The sequence below is a fragment of the Amblyomma americanum genome, chromosome 2 (genome assembly GCF_052857255.1).
Source record: "Amblyomma americanum isolate KBUSLIRL-KWMA chromosome 2, ASM5285725v1, whole genome shotgun sequence".
Classification (NCBI taxonomy): Eukaryota; Metazoa; Arthropoda; class Arachnida; order Ixodida; family Ixodidae; genus Amblyomma; species Amblyomma americanum.
In genome coordinates this window covers 83380993-83398852 of record NC_135498.1, presented here as the reverse complement: position 1 = coordinate 83398852, position 17860 = coordinate 83380993, and the positions used below count along the sequence as shown (strand labels likewise).

Sequence of the window (17860 nt, the reverse complement as noted above, 5' to 3'; positions counted from 1 at the left end):
GCTTTGCCTGGAGAATTATCAGCAAGCATTGTCTGCTACAATGAACGCCGCTTCGGCAAGATTGTGCCATGGAGAATGCACGTTTTATTTTTTTATTTATTTTACCCTCACGTCTTTGGGCATTACAGGGGGTAGTGGTTGAATGAGATAAAATACAACACAGAAAAGATAACACGAAGCAGACAAATTAATGATGGCAACAGTCGACGCAGAAGCAGCTGCGAATGGCAGTTCGGCAACGCCCAACATAGAATACGAACGGCCCTTGGCATACGCTATTTTTTTTATAATGGGCTATTGCAGCACCTGAGACATATACACCATCCTTATGCGCAATTTTTTTACTGTATTTTTGTCTATCCTTTCTGTTCGAGATGGCAGCATTTTAAGTAAAGTATTATGTACTTTCATACTGTGGGCCCCAAGAATGTTGCCTTGGCATCTCACACAGTGTTCAAAATGGTGACTTCAGATGGGCATTCAAAATTTTCGAGCTTGAGCAAAATCCCGGCCATATTTATGTTCGTGCAAGAAATGGATCACTTTCAGCGCAGTCTCACAGTCTCCATGAAATTTAATCAACACAGCTCTGATATTGGCAAATCCACGTGTTCAAAACAAACTGCTTTTTTAGTTCTCAGGGCCAGTGCCGACATGCTCGCTTTAAGCCTATGTCCGATGTCAACAACGTAGGGTTTCTTACTAATATCGGGCGCAAGATAGGCTAAAGAGTAATACTGTCCAAATCTGACTTCTCCACGCTAATTATTGCACCGACTAATAAATATCATAGAAATTTACCAGACTTCTGAAATAACCGTGACGTTTGTGTGTCTGTGTGAGAGAAAACAACTGCGTAGATAAAAATGTGTGGCTACAAGAAAGCGCTCGAGTGGTTTTTACTCCCGAGCCTTCTTGGTACCCCCTCTATCCAAATTTGTAACAGACTCCCTCAAGCTGTAATGTTCTATACAAGACGGACAAAGTCGGATAACTTTCTGTTCGCTCTGATTAGTTGACTTTCCAGCCGCTTTCACAACCTAATGCAAATTGTCGAATGAAAGTTGTTCGCTCTGCACATTCACTCATACATCTGAATACACGCAAACACATATACGCCGGTGCACGAAGTAGCATGTGTTAAATAAGCCAGAATCAGCTCTGCCTGATATTCTAATTCAGGCGCTGTTTGGAATAGTACGCTATGTGATGTGACACTGCTGCGTCTGTGGAACGCTTCATCTATTATCTACCGCAATACTAGAATCCATATTTTAGTTACATTAACCGTACTGCTTACTCAGATTGATTTCAGAGAAGTGGAAAGCTTAGCGACATTTTAACGCGATTGCATTCCAGTCGCTGCATGAGGTTGTGAATTACAGCAATCATGTTGAAGGGATACTGAGAAGAATTTAAAGTTGGCTTGTATATATAGAACACCAGCTCCTAACCAAAAAAAGACCCCTTTTACTGAAAATAAACCACTTGTAAGGTTGAAAAGGGGAAGAACTAAAATACAGGTATTGCAGCCACAGGCCAATCTCGCAAGCACACACGCGATGACGAAATAACCGACAAAAACAACAGCTGGTTCAGGCTGACAAACGTGCATCAAGGTAATTCGTTTAGGATATTAAGGTATATACATTTTGTTTCAAAACCACTAGTTAATTTTTGTCACACGAGGAAGACGAAAAAAAAACGACCTGAATGTTGGAGGTTACAGAATACCTGTAATTGGAGGCGCAACAGGCGGCCAGCTGAATTTTTGTATGTTTTAGTGCTTTGCGGCTGCGTGCCTTGCGTGCCTGAGTGGTCTGGTTTTTGACGCGCCTTTATTTAGAACTTTAAATGTCCCGGTAAGTGCTCCTCGGACCAAGATCATTCCGCGGCACGCACCTGCGACGGGGAAAACACCTGTGGCTAGCTATTGTTGCACGAGGCTGCATGTGGGCAAACCCAGTGCCCGTCGTTTTCGCTTCCTCAACGTACCAGGACGCTGGGCTGCATAGGCAGCGCTACGAGGGCTATTATTACTGAATTTAAATATGTCCGCATGTAACAGTTCATACTCACCAGTCGTGACGGTGGCTCGGCGGTGAGAGCTTCCGCGCCAGTAGCTTGGCTTTCTGCCGACACTGCCGACTCGTAGCGCTTCAATTATCTTGCCAGACGCGATTTGATAGCGTGTCTGGCAGGATAATGTGAACACCGACTTCAACCCCAAAGTTCCGGGAAACACAAACGAAGCGACGGTAGGGACGGCTGATAGAGGATTTCAACGCCCAGTAGGCGGTGGTTTCATTTCGACTGCTACTATGCTTCACCGCTCACTGATAGTAAACCCGAATTTCACGTTTATGTCAGTTTATGTCACTGTTCGGCTGTTTCTTCATCAGAGTGTCCCATATTTGAAGCAAAGTTGCGGGGAAACGTTTTTGAGCTTCGGATCCAAATCTCTTAGAAACAAATTCATCTTTCTCCGCCAGAAGCGCGACAAAAACAATGCCAAGAAATGGCGAACTACCAAATTTCGCTCACTAAAAAATTGATAGAGTGTCCCTCTAAGGGCAACAGCTAGAAAAATATTTTTTTTTGCCATGATGCTCTTCCATCTTTGTTTTTCTGTTCAGCTCCTGTCAATGCTGCTGCAGAAGCTTGCCGTCTACAATGAGACTGCAGTTCCACCCGTGAACGACACAACAGACCCCGGAGGTTACCCAGAATACAACGACGGTATCTGGGTGCCATGGTTATAGTGTCGCCATTCCAGAAATAAATTGCTCGTTCCCAGCAGCCCCTAGCAAGACTAGAACATCGTTAACTTATTTCAGATAAAAACAAACAGCGTAAAAGGAAGCGCGGAAAAGGGCAGGGTATAAACAGCGCTGACAGTTACCTAAGAATGTATTGGAAAAAGCGCACATATCAAACACATATCGATCACATCTATGAAATGACAACAGCATTAACTCTCCAATGCACAGGCAGTGATATTCATCTGTTATGTAAGTATGCAGCTTCTTCACTACTCAAGGCACTCGTGGGTATGCAACATTGACATACCAAGAAACTGCATTTTGATGCAGCGAGTGAGTATCAATGCGCTTGAATTAGAAATTTCACGCTGTTGCAGTTTTCTTTGTCTTCGTACTTGCTGTTAGCCGACATGTCTGTGCTCTTTCAAAAAGTTCTTAATAGATAGTAAGCTCGGTTCTGTCTTTACTCTTCTCTGGTCATTCGTTTTCCTTCTTTGTGCTATTCTTCGTGGACAATAAAGCTCAGTCAGCTCACCCATATGTCCGTTCTACTGCAACCTCTTGCTAACGGAGAGACTTTATTTAACGGAGAGACCACTTTAAAACGTCTGGGGAAAGCGACACGGACACTGGGTGGTTGGCGACTGGTGTTTACCATTGGCTAAAATTGGATGCAATATGCAGACGATGGTGAGGTGCATCGCAGCGCTCTGTGAACAGCAGGCGGCCGGACCCGACCAATGGCTGTCATTGGCTGCGACCTGCAGCCAATGGTAAAGTCCGTTCGCCAACTAGCCAATGACCAGTGTCGCTAGCCCCAGACACTTCAAAAGCCGCAAGTGCATCGCAGTTACCACTGATAGGAACAAACGGACGCGAACGGGACAACAGAAAAAGGACAGCTTACAGAATACGACACCAGGGTTCGTTGCCCATTCGCCAGCATTGTTTCCTAGGAAAAGCGAGACAATTGGGTGCTGGAAGAAAGCGCGACGCTGAGGGAAACGCGCCACGCAAACTTCCAGTCGGAATAGTTGATTTCCGTCCCCCTGAGTGCATCCATGAGAATCCCTGACTGCTTCATGGAGAGATGTTGACTCGGTGACTGCTCCCAGTCTAGCATGGGACCCCGTGATTCCGATCCGCCCATGAAATAGCCTATTTCTAAAAAAAAATTATGGTCCCTTCTGGTAGCGAAAGTCTAAAACAGGCGACATATTTTTCGCGACCTTGTAAAAATGTTATGAAGGGTGACCATTTGATCTTAGTGGGACTTCTAGGTAATGGCTGTAGCTTCTGAGCGCTTCAGACGTCGTCGGATGAACTTTTCCGGTGTGGAATGTAAGTAAAATTTTACTATTGAAAGAAATTAAACTCTCTTCCTTGTTTTCGTGGTAGAAGATGCAGAGGACTTCAATTATTCTTGTATTTTGGAGGACAGATCAGCAGGAAAGTAATGAACAGAGTTAATTTCTCGTTGAAAGTGTATTTAAACTGCAGTACTTCGTTCTGAAACCACCCCACAGAAACACGGCCATGCTGTAGGCGCTCGAAAAAGTAAACAAATGACTTTTCTGAAGTGTGTGTTCCCCTGTCTCGTGAACAAATATATACGACCACTGACGGAACGTGGCCTCCGTACAAACGCAGTAGTATGACTGCATTGCGAAGCGTCTTCAAATATTAAATAGGAGTTTTCTACGAAGTCTATGAGTGCTGCTGCGTCTTTTGAATGTGTGTTTTCAATTCTAGCAAGTACATTGCTTTTTGACTCCTCTCCAAGGGCTGTATCTGCGGCTGCAGAAAACAGCCTACAGATTTCTCGCGGAACACTTCTTCCTTTCAAACATTTCTCTCCAATACCCAGCGTATGCCACAGACCCACGATTGTACTTGCCATTCCCCTTTGGTTGATTTCAAGAGCGTTTAAGTTCAGGAGCAGAGTTTCAACATAGTTAACTGGGCTCATGGTATATCTATTAAACGTACTCTCACAAAGCGTCCACATTGCGGTCGCCAGATGTGCTTAAATTATTCTTTTCAGGCCACTAGCACACATTCATCCGAGTCTGCAGACTCAGCCACAGTGCTAGGGTCACTTGTCTGCTTAAACACAGAGTTGTGGGCAGAGACCAGCACACGATTAAAAGCCACATTTGACACTGTTTTTTTTCTGTTGAAGTCGAATGTACACATACAACAATCAGCCTGACCACATTGGGTTGTTTTTTTCATAAACGCTGTTGAACTCAAGAAAGAGCAGTGTCAGCTTCGCCCATGAAACACGGCATATTCGCTTCGCTCAACCTTTCATGTCCAGCAATTTAGGACAAAAATTTTGGAAATTGGAAAATTGTAAGCTACTTTTACGGTAATGGTGAAGGCAATAGTCCAATCTTCTGATATGCAGCAAAATCCTTCTTTTAAAATGTTTCCATCCATCGCATCGAACAGTTCGGACTTCTATAGAAAGCCAATGGCGAGCGTTTTAAACGGTAGTAAAAACGTTAATACACAAAAAAATTCAAGACTACCGTCGGGTGATCTGCAGATATGCTGATTGTTATAGTGAAATCTTGCATTATATGAAAAATTGAGTTCATAAGTGCTTTCCAGTTCAAGATTGCTTTTGTCCAGAATTGCTTGGTATGAGTCGAAAATTATCTAGGAGATATATTAAGAACACAATGCGCCGTGACGCCTTCTCTGCGCTTATTGCGTTCTTTTTTTTTTCTTTTTCCACAGGCCTAGACTATGACGATTACATGAGAAATGGGAATGGCACCAGCAGTATGATGATTCAGATGGCGATCTTGAAATTTTTGGGATGTGGTGGTGTACGGCCTTCAGCGATAGATCACTTAAGGCCTGAGGTGACTTGCTGATAAATGACTAAAGGTGAGCGTTGGCTCTTGTAGCGGGAAGGAACGTAGACACCCTGTTGGTTGTTTGTTGGAGTTTGCAGACAATGGGAGGCAAAAGCGTTTTATGATCTAAAAACAATATAACTGCGTCCTCCTTACAAGGGATGTCGACTGCCCGTTGTGTTGTGGCATGTGACAAGGATCCCGTGGGGGAGCCGAAACGTCTTTCCCTCACAATTCTTTTGGTCGGCGCCTTCTGCTTTTGTCCTGTACCGTCTCGACCAGACGCGATTCAGTCACGCCCTTGACTTCATATAAAGACAAAGGGCGTCGCTTTAAGTTTTCCGCAGCTCTGTCGCTCCTGATGGGAAACTATTTGTTTACTTCATACAATAAGAGGCCATTTTCTCTAAGCATAACGGAATGAAAAAAGTTACAAGAAGTGCTTCGAATTAAAAATACACAGGTTTACATACCTGCCTAAAGTCTTTAAAACACAGTCACAAGTAGATTTTTTCTATGCTAATCCTTTTTGTTTCACTAACATTTCACGCAGATGGAACATCGTAATGAAGTATAGATCTAAACCACATGTGCACTTTGAAGTCACTGCATGATTTGGCGCTTCGGTTAACCTTGATTAATGTGACCTGCAATTGGTCGCAGCACGTGGGCTCTGGCAGGCGTGGTTGCTCTGCTTCAAAAGTAAGGGCGCTTAGATCGACAAAGTGTAGGCCATCAGCCAGGGCTCAGCGGCACGACGACCAAGCAAGCCACTACGGGGGCCAGAGCTGCAATTGGGTCAACGGTCCTTCTCTCGGTTCATTCAGCACTCGAATCCTCAAAATGAAAAGCGACAGTTATCAGACAACTGCCACTATGTTTCGTGCACAATGTCAATAGATAAAAGATAAACATTCTTCCAAAAAACTTTCACAAGCATGCCTGCACCTCCGCATTTCAACCTTTGAGTGTAATGTGATGTGGAGGGGTCGCACAAGCGAGCGCACAAAGCTGTGTGACCCGTGCGCATCCTATTCTTTGTCGGAGTTCAAATGAGTGCACTAAGTGGCGACACGATGGTGTATGCTCGGCCATTTCAAGTTGACAGACTTCGCACGTAATCGAGGCGACGACGCTTCATAAGAGCGGCAAAAGCAGCGCTCCGTGGGAGTTCTGCGAAAGAGCTGCTCCGACAAGGTCAAGCTATCCATGAACACCGTGGTTGCGTCGACTCGCAGCCGCTGAAAATTTCGTACTACGCTTGGGAAATCGCCGCTCTTCTCCGCCCAGCAGCGAAGGCCCGCCGGCAGCAGCACCGAAACTTCAGCTGATGCGGTACCCGGCTCGAGGGCGGCGTCTATCCCTGCCCCGTCATCGGCGAAGCGTTTCCTTTTGCAACCGCTGCGATGTTACCCGCGTTGTACGGCGGATTCGCACGCGCTGTTTCCTAGTTTCTTTGTTATCATGGCCGTGTCGCCGATTTCAGCGTTCCACTGCGAAAGCGGGGCTAGCGTCAACCTCCTATCCCCCTCCCCCTCCACCAGCCCACGCAAGGATGCTGCACCACCCAGAAGCAAGGGAGCTGCCCACCTATCGCGGCTCTGGATACATCGTCTCCACTGCCCCCCCCCCCCCCTACGAAGGATGGATGGATGGATGGATGGATGGATGGATGGATGGATGGATGGATGGATGGATGGATGGATGGATGGATGGATGGATGGATGGATGGATGGATGGATGGATGGATGGATGGATGAATACAGCTGAACCCTTTAAATCGGGCAGTGGCTCCGCCACCAAGCCATCACTTATGAAATTTTACTCTTCTCTTGATTTTAGCCACCAATCAGATAACCTTCGCTTGGTTATTTCTACCCGCTTAAAATCTACTTTCCCTTCACAGTGCTTAAACCCAAATGCCTTGGATAAATCAGCCCCGCTGCTTTCCACTGTATGGTGAAGCCATTTACAGAAAAGTATCAAGTGTTCAGCCGTTTCCACGTTCACCCTCTAGAAGCGCCATCACCGGTCCTCATAAACCTACACTCAAGAAGCTTACCCCCCTCTCCCCATTCCATCGACCTACACCCTTCACATGCCTACTCCGACTTGGAGCCCACGTGGCAACAGGACGAAAAAGCGACGACCGAATCAAATTAAAAGCAGTAGGAGTGCCAACTGCCCTTCATGAGCCCAAGCATCCTCCCCACCTCTTGTTAGGGGCCCGCTGCCATCATCCAGTTGCAGCCACGACCAACTACACACCCCTTCCCTTCAGCCCCCAGATAAACTGTGTCGTGTATCAAGCCTTGCCTAAAAGTGAAAGTATTCAACAGAGTAAAATCATTAACCAAATATAGAGGTTGGATCCAACTCGTTTTGCCAATTTGTCACATCAGAGGTCTGATCTTCCTGCATCTCTTGCCGGTGGCATTTATTCCTCGGGTGGTACCATAGCTCACGAAGCCCATTAACTAGGATCTACGGCCTTCATCCGGTCACCGGGTAGATAGCGCTGCTGTGCTGTCAAAGAGGCTTCAGGAGGCTAAATCTGACAGCGACGAAAGCTGACTCACGCTGCCCTTGTTCCTTGCCCCCTGTGGTGACCATGACGCCATCCCAGATCCTCCTATGCTGCTGGCCAATGCTCCAGGTGACATGGACGGAAGACCGACGCACAGTCGGCCCGAGTCTGGGAGAAGGCGTCCGGCCGCCGATTGCCGCATCGACTGCAGAACCTTTCCTTGGCTGCTGTCTGCGCATAGCCAGAGAGTTGAATAAAAAATTACGGACGATTTAGCGTAGTTAGGCAAAATGCAGATTAGGTGCGATCGCACTTCTTAATTCGCTTCGGTTTGGGTTTGGGTTCGAGGCTCGGTTTAAGAGGTCAATGCCATAGTGGCGTGTTCTGGATCCACTGCACACAGATGGAAGTTGATGAAGACGACGACATCTTCTGCGCAGTGCGAGAGAGTCCATGAAAAAATTCATCCAAAAAACTTTTTGCGGACCCAATTCTTGGCTTATCCCCCTTTGTGGGCACAAGCCATTGCATCAGTATAACAACAACCACTGGCAGTTAAACACGCGGTATTTTCGGCTGCGGTAGTGACGTAGTGGTCCAATGCAATGGCATCAAGCAAAGCTGATCTGCTGGCACCGACGCGGATTTGATACCCACGAGCGGCAATACAGTGTTCTGCCAGAAAGTGTTCTTCACACTTGACCGTAAGGTCTGCTAGCAGGTTACCCACAACCCAATGGGTAGGTTGCCACCTAGCCACCGTGGTAGGTTGGCCACCTACCAGAGGTTTCGGGCAAATAGCGGCGAAATCTACAATTTTCGATCTTAGTGCTCGCACACTAAAATGGTTGGTACGCTAAGACCATGAGGAGCTACCACGTTACTCAGCTAAACATATGCGTTGGGGCAGCAACGCTCAAACACAAAATTAAGTTACTGCTCGAAGAAGCTTTGAAATCTATTACTATGTCTTACTTCTAAGCGCCGTGGGTACGTAGTTCATAATATTGCCTTTTGTTTTGGTTTTTTTTGTTTCCCTGCAATGGCAATAGCTCCAAGCGACGTTCGACATGTGGAATCTAAGGCTAGTCTTGGTATACCCTGTGATGCCAGTAATGGCGTATACGAATCAGCCATCCGCAGCACGTTTTCTCACTCCGTGAAAGGCCAGTTATGCTTCAGCTCCTGAGTTCTTATTGGACATCCGGACGCCGTGACGGATATTGTGCATTTTCAAGGGGTCAAGGCGATGCTCCGGATCGAGAAATTCAAATGTCATTACTTGCGTAATGCTCTCCACGCCCATGCCGCATTGGCCAACGGCTCAGAAGAATGACGGAGCTGGACGATGCGTTCTGATATCTCTCACCAACTTTCTGGAGTTAATGTCCTCTCACGAAAGAAACCGTGTGGTGGCTGTGCGATGAACTGAGCGATATAGTACCTGGGACTCTGCAGACTGCATGCGGCGGCTGTGTCGTAGATAGGGCGGGCGCCGCGATCAAGCCGACTGTTCCTGTGAGTGGTAATTTTCATCCCCATCTCTTCTTGCTGGCAATGTTTTTTTATTTCTTTTTTATATCTGCCCACAATATTTTACGTCTCCACTACTGCTGGGCAATTTTCTTTTTTATTTCTGGGTATCCTGCCCACACTGCTCATTGTCGTCAATACTTTGCTGTGCGGGCCAGAGCACTTATTTTTCTTTTATTTATTTTTAGTGCCCAACTTAACGCACGTCGTCATTGTTGACATTTTGTCTAGATGAAATGAAACCATGCAATGTCCGACAAATAGCTTTGGAGTAATGCTGTCTGCAGGTTCCAGATTCAGGGCAAGAGTGGCCCTCGCGATACCGGCCAAGATAACGTGTTCTGAGATCGACGTTATCAGATTAGTGAGACCTGAAATTTGGTTCTCAGTGTATTCGCTGACCAACAGGAGGCAGTGGCGTAAAGGTTAGCATCCGCCTCTTGTGCAAGAGGACAGTGGTTCGAATTTTGGTGCTACATAAGTCTCCGTCTAATGAAAAGGAACCAGTGCCGACGAATTTGAATAACAAGACCTGTAGTGCATCCTAATCACGGCTACCAAAGCAAACAGTACACGCTCTCACGAGAATAAAACTTAGGCGCACTATTACAGAACTCGGCCGCCACCACCTACAAGAATACACAAATCCATAGCTGACCCTCAGTCATCAGCAGCGTCGGAACAGATACCCAAAGCGGCAGTCAGACCTCTGACAGAGCGAAGGGTATCCCTGGCTCCAGACAGGCCGCGTTCATCAACTGGAGCCGGAAATGTTTTACGCGGGAACTTTATCCATTGTGGCTAGCTTAGCAGCGCTGTTCCAAGAACTAGCGGCTATAAAATGGGATGTCATAGGGCTTCTTAAGGTTAGAAGGAGGATACACGTAGAGTCTGTGTCAAAAATATGCCGCCCAAGGGGCTTGCTTCTAAGCCTTGTCTTGGAGTTCCTGCAGAATCCGTGGAAGTTGCAACTTCTCGAAAGGTACCAACACAACTGACTACCTTCACACACCTTCCAACAAGACTGAGTACCTTCAAGAGATTTACAGCACTTCCGATGCACAACAACCCGCACAGCAAGGCCCCAAGACAAACTCTGTGGGCTATATGTCATAGATAAATGCTCTACAGTACAAAAGGGCGGGCGCTTACAAGAATATCATGGTTTGGCGGACCGGCCAGTGCTCGATGGTGCAGAGAGGTTTTCGTCTGTCGGCAGCAAAAAGTGTTGCCATGGCTTTTACCAGAAAAACGGTGGCTCGATATTCGCTCCTCCTAGGTGGACGGCCACGATCACAGCGATTCATATATGTGTTGTCATAGACAGTAATCTCTCGTGGTCATCTCACATCAAAAACTTTGCGAGAGAATCGGTTCAGCGCAGCAAGTTTTCAGATTCATGGCTGGAGAACGGTGGGGCATCAACTGCAGGTCATTGGTTCTGCTTGAAAAAGCCTACGTTGAAGGAACCTAGTGCTACTGGCTACCGGTGCTTCAAAGATCTCCAACAAGCAAGAAGTTCCTCAAGGCCGGGCGGAACAACTGCTTGCGGATATGCTTTGCCCTCCCAAAGGGTTCCTCTGCATCAAGAAGAGTGGCGGAAGCAGGCTGTCTCCCGCAAGATGTGATTGCCTCTCGGGAAACTATCCGCACCCACTTCCGCCATGTCATCCAAGGGAAGAAACACTTCCTACACAGTGTCCACCAACTCACTGACACTCTGGCTTTGTACAAGCTGTGCACCTTCTGCATCTCCCCACTATTAATAAGCCACAGAAACTACTTCCTCTGTCTTTTTCCTCTTTCGACAATCTCGCCTCTAAAGGTGAAAATGTTTATTCCAGGTATAGATGCAAAGAGCCGCATGCCACAGGCAGCGCTACTGCAAGCTGCTTTAGCCTACATAGCCGAAGAATGTGCAGCACATCCACGTCTTTACCGACTGCTCAACTACTCAGGAAACCTCTTCCTTTGGCATTTATGTGTCTTCAACCAGCCATGTCGTGTCTTATCGGCTACAGCGGAAGACTTTCCCTACGACAGCTGAGCTTCACGGCATAAAAGAAGCTGTTTCCTTTATCCTGAACCGATCCCCCAGCCGATGGGTTATCTCCACAGACTCAAAAGTATCCGTGCAGATACTGTCCAACCTGCTGTAGAACACCAATCATCAGTCCATTTCCCTTGACATCGGGTACCTACATCATTTGGCTGTTGTCGCAGGCCACTGCATAACATTTCAGCGGATACCAGCACACTGTGGCATTCTGGCCAAGGAAAAAGCAGACGAGGCGGCCTGTGATGGTCAATATCAGCGATACATTCCAACCTTCTTCACATCATCTGATGCGTTCGGAATGGCTAATTATTAGCTTCAGAAGATCTTTTATCAATTTATGGAAGTTTAGCATCCCAAAGCGAGTCAGGCTATGAGGAACGCCGTAGTGAAGGGCTCCAGAAATTTCGTTTGCGTGGGGTTCTTAAACGTGCGCTGACATCGCAAAGTACGCGGGCCTCTAGAATTTTGCCTCCATCGAAATTCGACCACCTCGACCGGGATCGAACCCGCGTCTTTCGGGTCAGCAGCCGAGCGCCATAACCACTGAGCCACCGCGGCGGCGCTTCAAAAGAAATGTATTGGCTGTGGAGCTTGCCGACACATCACTACCAATTTCTATACTCAGGTGACTCACATCTGAGATCAAGACTCCCGCCTAGAATTCCTCACCACCTGGAAACGCTTTATCACCGACTTCACTTGAACGCTGCGCTTACAAACGCCATGTGATACCGTTCCTACCGTTTCAGTCAAACGAACAGTCCGCTTTGTGACAACTGTGGCTCGATCAAAACTATGGAACATACCCTGCTTGAGTGCCTTGCGTATGCTGACGAGCGTGTGTACTATGAGCAGTGCATGGAAAAGCTCTCCCCACTGCCCCTAACAATGGGCAGTGTTTTAGGTCCCTTAGCCTGCTTTAGGCGACAGATACATGCAATGAACTTTTTGTTTGCGTATTTAAAGGGAATAGGACACCTCTACAAGCTATAATTTCATATAGCATGTTGCTCATGCATTTTTCTCGCAGAACTTTGTTAGGCCATTTATCAGACTTTGCACCTCATCATTCCATGTTTCATCATTTCTCGCCAATGCTGCTTAGTAGGCATTTAATGGCCGCATTTTATGTTCTCTCCCTTTTTTTCTTTCTCTGATTTAACCTTCCTCGCACTCCTCTCCTTCCGTCTTTACCTCCCAAATTCCCTTCCTCCACGCAGAGTAGCATGCCAGGCGACATCGCACAGCACACGGGCGCCTTTTCGTTTCGATGGAGGCGAAACTTAAAGGCGCCGGTGTGCTTTGCAATGTCAGTGCACGTTAAAGACCCCCAGGTGGTCGAAATTATTCCGGAGCCCTCCACTGCAGCACCCCTTTTTTTCTTTCTCCTCTCAGTCGATCCCTCCTTTATTCCTTCCCTTACGGCGCAGTTCATGTGTCCGCCGTGATGTGCGACAGGTACAGCGCCATTTCCTTTCCCCAAAACCAATTTTCATTTTTCATTTTTAAACATTGGCTAAATTCTCTGCTTTTTCATTAAAAGGTTTCTCTCTTTCTTGGCAAGAAGCGGTAAGGCGTCCGGGCAGCGGGGGACTATGGCACACGTTCTTGGAATAGCAGAGAGGAGTTATTAGCAGAGTTCGTTGCACAAAAAATCTTGCGCATGGCGAACACCTTCTACCGGAAACGCGAGAAACGTCAGGGGACTAGGATGAGTCTAAATGAGGGGACTAAAAGTGAAAAACATTTACATTAGGAGCGCATCCCTGCATCGTGCAGAAAGTGGAGGTGCCCCATAAGTTGAGATTTGTGGAGCAAAGAATGATGATTCCTCAAGTAAACTTAGATTCGAGCAGGTAACGCAGGAAACTAGTAACGAAGATGCACATTAATGAGTTAGCCATAAGAGGGAAAGCAGAGAAATTAACAAACGCGCTGCAGAACCGATATTCCTCTTATACTCAGAAGACCGCCTTAGTGTTCAAGCGATTAATGACAACCTTACAAATATCATTACGGAAAGTGCTGAAACACCATGGCATGAAATAGCGATAAAACTATGGATAGAATAAAAACGACATGACTCTAATAGCTAAATAAAAAGCGTAAGATAAGCAATATTGGGAAGTATCGTTAGCAGGCTGTAAGCAAGGCATGTGGCCTGAAGCGGTGAAGAGGAAATTAGCCATTGCTAAAAACCAAATGTAGACTTGAGACAAAAAGGATGCCATTTTATTAAAATCTAGACAGTATACATAATTTAACCGAGGATTTCTACGCAGATATATGCAGTAGCCGAAGTAATCAGGAAGGTAACGACGAATCAGTCATGACGAGAAATCGAATCTCTCGCTACTAATAAAAGAGAAAGTGAAAAGGTCTTACAATCTATACAAATGGGGAAAGCGGCTGGATAGAATCAGGTGACAACGGATCTGTTGAGGGACAGTGGGAAGATTCCTATAAAAACTTGATGATGATTGAGTTTTATGGCGCAAGGGCGTCTATGGCCAAAGAGCGCTATGGCACAACGTAATTTTCGATTAGTCAAGGTCGGCTCAAAGACCTATTTTCACCTTTAAAGCTGAGCACCAGGCCAGGGGAAAGCCTGTACCCATTGTATCACCGGTGGGTACCCGGCGGCACTGGGGATCGAACCCAGCACCTCCTGCATGCGAGGCGGATGCTCAACCACTCGGCCACCGCTGCGGTCACTTGAAAACTTGCCCCCCTACATAACTAATGCCTGAAGACTTCAAGATTGCAGTAGTGTAAGACAGGAGAGGGGTAGGCAAAGACTTGAACCCGATCTGCTTGCTGTCGCGAATAGAATTACCGCAATCTTGGAGTTGAGTCAACCAAAGGCCCAAGTTCGCTTTCGTTAGGGCTACACAATTTCCAGATCCACACCCTCAGTCATGTGGTACAGAAATGTGCAGATTACTACAGACCACTATATACAGTCTTCATAGATAACGAGAAAGCATACCTCTCAGTCGAAACCTTAGCAGTTATGCAGGCAGTGCCGAGCTACGGTGTAGAAGAGATATACCAGGTGTCCTAGCTAAATATAACCAAACTTTTAAAAAACGCAGAATATCCTAGCCACGTGGGCCCAGCTGAAGGTTATTTAAAGTCACGTGACCTAGTCTGCAGCTATTTTTTCATTCTTCAAGGTTAATAATGAGTTCAACTTAATTTACTAACGTTTCAATTATTACCTTGAGGAACAAAGTGTAGATAGAAAAATTGTAGATCACGTTGAAAAACAGGTGACCGGAACGTTCGCACCGAGATAACGTTAAGATAAAGTAGTTTTCAGACTGCTATTAAACCCTTACTCGCACAATAAAAAAAAGCGTCACCGTGACAACGGTGCCATTTAATTTTCCCAAGAGGAGTCTTAGAGAACAAAATATATTTTTTACTGAAGTGCTCTCCCCGATGAGAATCTGCGTGCACATTGGAGCAGAGATGCAACCCAGCAGCTCGTCCCGTGATAGCTTTCTTTCAAGGCCAATAAATGAAGCTAGAAAGTTGTACCTTAATGGAAACAGCGCTCCTAGCAGTTTTTCGAGATCTACAACTTTTACATTGTCACTTTGTTCCTAAAGTAAACAATTAAAGAGTTACCTCATTAGACCTAACTAATTAATTAACTTTGAAGAACGAGGCAACGCGATTCTGAACAACCCTCAGTTGGTTTCACAGGCCTAGGACACTTTCTTTAAAGCTTGGTTACAATTAGCTGGGACATTTGATATATTAAAGTGCGCCAAAATATCTACTCCAGCTGTACAGCCACGAAAGTCCTCCATACGGAAGTAACAGGTATCGGAGAGGACACTTAAGCTCTCCCTTAAGGGTATCACGCGATAGCTTCATTGGGGTAATGACCATATATGCAGAATTGGTCATTATCTGCTTAACATTCATACTTTCCGGGATGTCCTCATACCACTCCTTGCGCACGAGTGCAGTGGTTAAGCGACGCTTCACTGCTCTTCCCGAGCAACCTCTCGCGACCGATCATTAATTTAACTCAAGTACGGCTTTCGGTTTGCAGCACGGAAGCCTTGTTCACAGTTTGTGAACAAGGCTTCGGGGCCGAAATAATAATAATAATAATTGGTTTTTTGGGGAAAGGAAATGGTGCAGTATCTGTCTCATATATCGTTGGACACCTGAACCGCGCCGTAAGGGAAGGGATAAGGGAGGGAGTGAAAGAAGAAAGGAAGAAAGGGGCGCCGTAGTGGAGGGCTCCGGAATAATTTCGACCACCCGGGGATCTTTAACGTGCACTGACATCGCACAGCACACGGGCGCCTTAGCGTTTTTCCTCCATAAAAACGCAGCCGCCGCGGTCGGGTTCGAACCCGGGAACTCCGGATCAGTAGTCGAGCGCCCTAACCACTGAGCCACCGCGGCGGGTGGTGCCGAAAGCCGAAACGTCAACGGCGATCATTTTTACTGGTCGGCGTCTCTATTGCTTTCAAATGTACCCTACCGTCCAGACGGGATCCCGTCACATTCTCAACCTTAAATCACTGAAATGAGTGCATGTCGCACTTGTCAGCTCGAACATGTCTGTCACTTACTTGTGGTAGGACACGAGTCCGCTTCCTAATTGATGTTTTTCTTTTCTAAATCCTAAAGCGTACCGCCAGGAGATGGTGAGAGCCGGAACTTTGCGCGCGCTGACAACTTTCTCACCTAAATGGGATAGTTCGGGCAAGTTTCTTATTTCGCGAACATGGTGCGCGAACTTGAAATAGCAGACACGGCACTCATGAAACGGTTCTATTTTTCACTATTACAAAACGAAAGCACCCAAACTGTGCAATTTTAAGAAAAAAAACATTTATTTTGAAAACTATCTGCTCTAAACAGCCCGTCTGTTAAGCGCTCCAATTGAGCTTCGACGGAGTTATATTTTTCGAAAGGAAGAGAAAGTCCCTTCTCAAGGTGAGAAAATCTGGTGCTCACGTTTACATCTAACTTTCTGGTCATCTACTGCAATTTACAGTAGGCGCATTTTGATTGTAGTAACATTTCGTTTTTAAAACAACCTTTCCGTGCAAAATGGCTTGCTCTTGCAAAACGCAAGAGAAAAGTTTTTGCAAACATTTAAATTTCTGCAGTCGTAGTTATGTTCTAATGCTAACACAAGCGATAAGCCTCGTCTTCTCAGTATACCTGCCATGAATGAAGTGCTCCTTTATGACACTCGCTGGGAGAGTGGCGCCAGTTTTCTCTCTAGGTAATATTAGGAACTCAATGGACACGTAAGGCCACCATGGAATGCACACGGCCCGCGGGACGTTACACAGCTGGAAAAAGATAGCTAAAGCTATCAACTCACCAAGTTCCACGCATGACAGCCTGCGGAGTTTGGCGGCCTCATCTTTTTACGAGCGCGTCTGTTGAACCGGCTTTCGCAGTTTGTTTTCAGAAAGCCACAATCCATGACGGGGCAGCTGTTATTCTGCCGGGAAAAGCGCACTGTTTGTGAATGAAAAACTTCCTGCGTCGGTGTGCCGTGGTCCAGGGCGCGCTCCTTTTCTTGGTGGAACTGGCAAGTAATACTTTTTCCTAAGTCGGTTCCATGCGCAAGCCATGATAGTAGCAGTGTTTTCATGTTCTGCCTGCTGCCGACATCAGGTGAAAGTGTTCCCGTCAGACATGCGGCAACAGTTCAGTGAAAACTCTTCTTTGTGGAAGAGAGTGGAGTGTCGTTCGTTTATCGCAGACTTTGTTACTGTTTGCCCGCCACGCAGACCGAGTTGTCCTTCGTGAGCTCGCTGCGATTGTCTTACCGCGCAACGAAGACCACCGCCAACACCCTCTTGAGTCACCAAGAAAGCTAGAGCCCAGTGCCAATTTTCGACAGATGCGACCTGACTGATACCATTTTTTAATGCGTCCGATCCGGCTATTTTAAGCGGAAACACACCATGTAATGTAGTTTCTGCAGAGCAGGCATACTCTCCTGCTTCAATATATGTTCGGGAAAGAGAGAAAAAATGGATGCTAGAGTCGAGAAAGCCCTGCACCTATTGAATGGAGCTGCTGGCTCAACTGACATGGCTGCGTTATACAGCGCTAAAATAAG

At 46.4% G+C, this 17860-nt stretch overlaps 2 protein-coding genes across 5 annotated transcripts in view; both read left to right on the top strand.

Moving 5' to 3' along the window:
* The window catches only part of LOC144121534 (arylsulfatase B-like), a 66704-nt gene extending 62282 nt beyond the window's left edge, over nucleotides 1-4422 (top strand). The window contains exon 10 of the mRNA XM_077654795.1: nucleotides 2637-4422. Coding sequence (XP_077510921.1) covers nucleotides 2637-2762 — 126 coding nt within the window. The 3' untranslated portion in view covers nucleotides 2763-4422. The remainder of the gene's footprint in view (nucleotides 1-2636) is intronic.
* Nucleotides 4423-17181: 12759 nt separating this feature from the next.
* LOC144121533 (arylsulfatase B-like) overlaps nucleotides 17182-17860 on the top strand; it is a 58519-nt gene continuing 57840 nt past the window's right edge. For 3 of the 4 annotated variants that reach the window (XM_077654793.1, XM_077654791.1, XM_077654789.1), the window contains exon 1: nucleotides 17218-17327. Coding sequence is in view for 1 of the 4 variants with exons in the window: in XM_077654792.1 (XP_077510918.1) it covers nucleotides 17261-17323 (63 nt within the window). In the remaining 3 variants the exon portion in view is untranslated. Of the gene's footprint in view, nucleotides 17328-17860 lie in introns of all 4 variants that reach the window. The other variant, XM_077654792.1, reaches the window with a different exon arrangement.